At 28.1% G+C, this 6,963-nt stretch overlaps 3 protein-coding genes across 3 annotated transcripts; 1 reads left to right on the forward strand and 2 right to left on the reverse strand.

Annotated features, from left to right (window-relative positions):
- Positions 1-3,308: 3,308 nt before the first annotated feature.
- EIN_302430 (hypothetical protein) lies at positions 3,309-5,000 on the forward strand (the record flags this gene model as incomplete). The annotated part of the gene is made up of 1 exon (XM_004256697.1): positions 3,309-5,000. One exon carries the CDS (start codon positions 3,309-3,311, stop codon positions 4,998-5,000), a length of 1,692 nt encoding a protein of 563 aa, XP_004256745.1.
- Positions 5,001-5,052: 52 nt separating this feature from the next.
- Positions 5,053-6,327, reverse strand: EIN_302440 (serine/threonine protein kinase HT1, putative; the record flags this gene model as incomplete). The annotated part of the gene is made up of 1 exon (XM_004256698.1): positions 5,053-6,327. One exon carries the CDS (start codon positions 6,325-6,327, stop codon positions 5,053-5,055), a length of 1,275 nt encoding a protein of 424 aa, XP_004256746.1.
- A 151-nt stretch (positions 6,328-6,478) lies between these two features.
- On the reverse strand, positions 6,479-6,961 carry EIN_302450 (protein kinase domain containing protein; the record flags this gene model as incomplete). The annotated part of the gene is made up of 1 exon (XM_004256699.1): positions 6,479-6,961. A coding segment is annotated over one exon (483 nt), but the record flags the coding sequence as incomplete, so codon positions are not given.
- Between the last annotated feature and the right edge of the window lie 2 nt (positions 6,962-6,963).

The following is a 6,963-nucleotide window of genomic DNA, read 5'->3' on the forward strand; positions in this document are numbered from 1 at the left end:
TCATCAGCAACAAAAATATAATCAAACTATTTTAAATAGAAACTAAAACATAATAAAATGAAAGTTAAAAATAAAATTTTTGTATGAGTAGGTTTTTTGTAACGTGTTAGTTATGTTAAGATTGCCAAAAATGTGTATGAGGCATTTTAAGTTTTATTTTTTTGTTTTTTTTATTGAAAAAAAGGTAATTATTTTGTGTTGTGTTTTTCTTTTGAATATATATTAATATAAAAGTGAAGTATTTATAAATTATTTTAAAATAAAGATGGATCATACTATATAAATCGGTTATTAAAATAGTTCAAAATCCAAAACTAATACCAAATATTTATTACAATCGAACAAAACACAAAAAAACAAAATCGTTTTATATTATTATACATTTAAATCAACAATTATTTACATTGATATATTTTTTTAATTCGAAAACAAGTTAAAAAGAAAGGTTTTCTGTTCATAACATGAGATAATCGATATATAATACCAATAAAAAACTTAAAATAACAATCAAAATTACTAACAAATGGACAGTCCAACTCAAGAACACAAAGTTGAATTTGTTTATTTAACAAAAAGAACACTTTTACCTTGTTTTGAAGGTTATATTTTTTATTCAAAAGACTCTTCACATAAACGGTATAGTTGTCAAGATTGTGGAATAATTATTACACTTGTAAAAGAAGTTGTTGATGAAGAAGTTGATTATCTTGTTGGACCAAAGCCACAGCATTTGAATGGTCATACAAATCACATGGAATATATTCAGAGATTGAAAGAAATACAAAAAAATCAGAACAGAAATTTATGATGATAAAAACTAATATAAACCAGTTAAAAAATAGTAAAAAATTGTTTAATAAACACCAATTCAAGACTGAGTGTGTCCAGTAGATTAGCAAGAACATATAAAAATAAATAATACAAAACAGTAACCATTGATAATTATTTTGAAAGTGAAAAAGTAAAGGACATTTTATTGTATAGAAACGAAGACAATACAATTATAATTATTGGTTCGAAATCAATGTTAGAAAAAGCCACATACGTCAATGTTATTTGTGTAGATGGCACTTTTAGTAGGTGCCCAACAACCCATTATCAGTTGGTGACATTTCATGTTGTGTGTAGTGATTTTTTTTCATTTTGTTGTTTTTATGTTTTGTTAAATAAAAAAAGATGCAATAGTATACAAAGAAGTATTATTTGTTATTGATCAAATATCTTTGATATTATTTGGTGTTCAAATTTTTAATAGAACCGATTTGACAATAAATTCCGATTTTGAGGCAGGTTTTATAAAATCTATTAAAGATTTGAGTTGTCAAATGAAAGGGTGTTATTTCCATTTTACACAATGTTTGTGGCGGAAAATTCAAAACTTTGGCTTGTCTGAAAAATATAAGTGTAATGGGCAATTCTCCAAAGAAGTAAGAAGACTTATGACACTTCCTTTTTTGAAAGAAACAGATTTAAAACATCAATTTTATATATTACAATCACGTTTAAAAGATAAAGATTCTTTTGTTGTTTATGAATATTTCGAAAACACTTGGTTAAATGATGTAATGATTTCGATTTGGTGCCACCACTTTTCAATGATGCGCACCAACAATATAGCAGAATCCTTTCACAGCATGCTTTCTCGAACCATTCTTACACCAAAACCATTTTTTGGAAAATTTATTGATCATTTGTTGGACATTATAAATGAGACCGACATAAAAGTTCAAACTGAAATGACAAATCCAAAAAGTTAGAAAACCAAACAAGAAACCACTAAGAAGTGTATTCAAATGTTAGTCAATCTGTTTTACACTGATAAAATTATAAATTGTAATATTGAATTGTTGTTAGATACTATTTTTGCAAAACTTCATTCGAAAAACTCGTTTGAATGCTTTTTTGAATCGGAAGGAGAAACACTTGAAAGTATTAATTCAAAGGAAATTCAAAATATAGTAAGTAGTACACAAATTGATTGTGTAATAATTGGAGAAAAAGAAATGGAAAAAAATATCAAGTCTTGAACAAACAATAACGAACAATTCAAGCCAATCGAATTTGATAAATGAAATGGAAACTAAAACTTCGGATAATTCAAATACGCCCAATTGTTATTTTCAAAGTGCTCGAAAGTTGAATGAAAATAAAACAAAAAGAAAATGCAACTGCTTGCTATTAACAAAAAGGCAAAATAATTTAAGAAAAATTTTTGCAAACAAAAACGCCAAACCAAAAAAATAATTGATTATGAACTTTAACGTGTTTTGTGGTTTTTGTTTTTTGTATTTTTAGTTTATTGTAAATCAAAAAAATAAAATAGATTATGTGCTGAAAAGAATGTTCTGTTAAAATTAGGAGAAATAATCATGGGATAAAAAATTATCCACCGTTCACTCTTCTTGTAGAAGTATAGTTGAAATGTATTTGGATAACTGGTGAGCACTTTTAAGTTGATGAAGTGCCAATGGACAATGAATCTTTCTTATTATGAATACTACACCATCTTTGTTCATGCCATTCTTAATTATAAAATATTTAAACATCCACTTCACAACATTTATTTTTACTTGTTTCATTTAGAACTTGTTACTTCACCAAAAAATATGGATCTTTTCACAATTCTTCTCCCTCCCACAATTAGAGCCAGGATACCCGACTTTCTTAAAGATAATGACGTTACCGCAATAGCAGATGGTGATAAAGAGTTTGATTAAAGACATTCCAACTAAATACGTCTTTATTTAGTTAGACCACAGGAAAACATAAACTTAATAATAGCAATTGTTGTAAATAGATAATATAATTAAAAATGTTATATTAATTAGTTATTGATTAAAATTCAATTATAGTTTTTGTTTAATTTGATTATTAATAAGTTTTGTAGTTATTTATAAAGCCATTTTTATTAATATAATGAACCTTTGATTATAGTAAAAAAAATATAATTCTAAAATATAGTTACGTAAGTCATCTATAGCTCAGTTAGGTATTTTATGGTGGGTTAATTAACGAGGTATATAGTTAACTAACTATAAGGTATTTAAGTTACTTCTCGGGTGTGACTAAAAAATATACAATTCAAATTTAAGTTGATAAAAAAAATAAATAGAAAAAACAAAAAAATTGTCATGTGAATGGAGGCAAAAAGAGTTTAAATATAAGAAAAAAATAAAAACTTAATATTATTAAATTTCTGTTTACCGTTTTATTATATTTTGATTTTTTAAGTTAAAAACGATTTTTCGATGTTTTTTGGAAAAATTTTTTGATATTTTAATTTTACTAAAAATCTGTAAAATTTAAAAATGACTTCAGTTTTGGAATTCGTCTTTTTAAAAAATGTTGTGTTATACTTGGAAACCATAAACGATGTTATAAAATTTTTAATGATTAATAAGAAGTTGCGAAGCGTAGTGGAAAGTATGTACATCAACACATACAATTTATCGAGTTCAACAACAATAGAAAAGATTCTCAAAATATTTCCAAATCTTGACACTCTTTATATTAATTCCATCATGTCACCAATATGTACACTTTCAGACACATCAATCCCACTTATTGAAGCAAATAAGTCGATGTCTTCTTCGAGTTTAGTCGAATCAATGAACTCAAATTGGTTTCCATCGAAAGTTCGCAAGATTCACGTTTCTTGGAAAGAAATAGAAGCTCTTGGAATTAACGCGAGTTGTTTTACACAACTTAAAAGTGTGTTTATTGATTTTACTTTCAATGAAGATTATTCTTCATATTTACCGAAGATATATAACATCAAATCACTTGAAAAGGTAATTGTGTTATTTCCCGAGTCTATAAAAAGAGACGTTGCCAATTACGACTTTTCGACTCGACGAGATGTTGACTTCATATTTGTAATGTTTTATGATGAATGCTCACTTGTACGTACTAGCGTAGAAAGTGGCATTACACATCATGTGCCTTTACATTTACTTCCTGATAATGTGAAGGTGTATTCCCAATTTCTCTCACAAGATGTTCTTGATTATGCTTATCATTTTATTCCAAAATTTTCCAAAAAAGTTGGTGAATTCCAAAACATCATTTGTGTATCGCCAAATCTATCGGAACACAATGAATTGATTGAAAAGACAATGAAAACGTGTTATGTTGATTGTGTGCAATTTGTTGGTATTGATATATCGTCTTATGAAAAGTACACTAAAACAAACAAAGAAGATCCTTTTCTTAAGTTTAATTACATTGACATCAAAACCATTAGAGGAATTTGGATCAAATACGTTTCACTGGGTAAAATCACTTTGCCTCAAAATTTAAAAATCCTCACATTACAAAATGTCAATGGAATTTCACTTGAAAATGAAATTAACACAGAAGAAATTTACATCGAAAATTACAGCGGAAAACCTCTGAAAGTTAATTATAAAAATTTAAAGAAATTTTTGTGTATGAATTCAATGAGATACATTTCATTTTTTGACAACAATCAAAAATTAACCAATTTTCGTTTTGACTGGGATGTGTGTGACTATTTTTTGGTAAAAAACAAAGGAAACTCATTTAAAATTGAAATAGAAAAAGAAAATAAGGTTATTTCCCAAATCAAGACATCATCATTCGAGTTAGTAAATGGGTGTTTGACACTTAATGAGTGTGATGGGTTTACTTTAACAAAAATTTCGTTGAACGAATTAAAAATGAATGGGAAAGGGTTGTGTGAAACCATTGAATTGGGGGATATAAAAACAGTTTTAATAGAAGACACAAATGTGAACAATCTCATTATGGGAACATCTAATGATGTAACACTTGTTAATTGTAATGTCAAAGTATTTAAAATAGTTGCAGCTTCACTTTTGACTCAAAGAAACACAAGAATCCAACGTATAGATGTTGTTGAAACAATTGGTGACACTATCATAGAAAATGATAATACTTTTATAGATACAACAAACGAAAAAAACTTTCTGGAAACGAACAAAGACAAACAAAAAGAAGCCAATTGTTTCATTCAATAATTAATTCAATTATTTTTAATTTGAAAAGGAAAATTTTAAAAACAAAAATAATTTAATTGTCTTTTCCAATTTCGTCAAGTTGTGCTTTCATACGTTGTTCTCGCCTGTTTATTATTTCTTCAATCTTTTCTAAATGCGTATTATCATCAAGTCCATTATATGCAGTTACTTCTTCATTCAACAAAATGACTTGTTTACTGATTTGATCAAAAGTTGGTCTTATTTTAGGGTCTTGTTCCCAACATTTTTTCATTAGCTCTTGATATTTTGCAGGCATCAATCCATCAATTTTAAGTCTTTTACCAGAATTGACATATGTTTGAATATCAAAAACTGAACGAAGTTCATGATACGGTTCTTCTTGGTAAAACAATTCCCAAGCCGTGATCCCATAAGAGTAGACATCACCAGCAAAAGTATATTCATCTCTAAAAGTCTCTGGTGCTGCATAGATTGGTGTGCCAAGTCCTTTGTCTTGTTTTTTACCGATTGTTTTCTTAGTGAATCGTGAAGTCCCAAAGTCAGTGATTTTAATAGAACATGCACTGTTGGGGTCTAACGAATTGACTAACAAATTGTCTGGTTTCAAGTCCAAATGCATAATTCGATTTTCATGTAAAAATTGCATTCCACGTGATGTGTCAAATAACATTCTAACTTTTAGTTTGTATGGTAGTTGAATGTAATCAATTCTATCTTTTCTAAGATATTCACTGAGTGATCCCAAAACAAAGAATTGAATGACCATTGACACCTGTGGGATGTATGTGACAGACCCCATATAACTTGCTATAAACGGATTTCGTAACTTACTCATGATCTCACACTCAGCAACGACATTTTTCTTTAACTCAGACATATCATCATCACTCAAGTTTTCCCATCGGAACTGTTTGACAGCGACTGGAACACTCCGATAACTACCAATATACACTTTACCCATCGCACCTTCAGCTATCGGCTTTTCAGACATATTCAATTCATCCAAATCAATATGCGTCGAACTTGCAGCATCTGTTTTTATAGTCAAATGGTAGTGGATTTGATGTTGAATGTTCTTTTTAAGACTTTCGATTTTAGTTTCATCATCAGCCGTCCAATTTTCAAAGTTCTTGTCTTTGAGGATATCACTTATTTCAAAAAGTGTCCTTTTTGATTTGCTGAACCAAACTGTGTATGGGATTTTCAATTCCCGAATTTTGGTCGAACAATGTATTGTAATGTATGATGTAACAGTTTTTGATGTACGAGAAGAAATGATATTAACTTGTGGTTCAAAATAAAATGTAAATTTGGGGGAATTAGGCGTGTGGAAAATGAGTAACATACTATATAATTAGGTTGTTGTTTGAATAATTATATATTAATTAAAAATAAATTTAACCTTTAAAAGTTTTAAAATGGGGATTTTTAATAGTTTATGAAACATTAATTATTTACATTATGATTGTTGTTTATTGTACACTTTTAATAACAAACTATTTGTTTTTACTTGCATTTTTCACTTCCATTCTTTGAAATCTTGTTTCAAAAATATTTGTTGCTTGATTGTCGTTTCCATAGTCCAACTCCACTGGATCAATATAATATTTTGATATTTTTCCTGGAAGTTGTCTCTTTGATCCAGTAATATAAAAATGGTACATTGGTTGTTGTGTTTTGTAAATATCAATATCTACCTTTTTGTATCTTAAACCATAATATATCAGAAACCCAAATATTATCACAAGTACCAAAAACACAAATAAAGAAGCAGAAACAATTCCAGCGATTGCTCCACTTGTAATTTTGGTTTTAAGAATACATGAAGTTTCATCGTTTGGATCAGTAATAAAATCTTCATAACATTTGCAATATTTATTACAGTTTGTTCCATTATCGCATTCTTCTTTTCTTAAAAAATTACCATTTGAGTCGTACAAATCGTCTATAAACCCATTTCCACACACTTCGGCCCGACACA

Source organism: Entamoeba invadens (genome assembly GCF_000330505.1).
Source record: "Entamoeba invadens IP1 unplaced genomic scaffold scaff_1105074725689, whole genome shotgun sequence".
Taxonomy (NCBI): Eukaryota; Evosea; order Mastigamoebida; family Endamoebidae; genus Entamoeba; species Entamoeba invadens.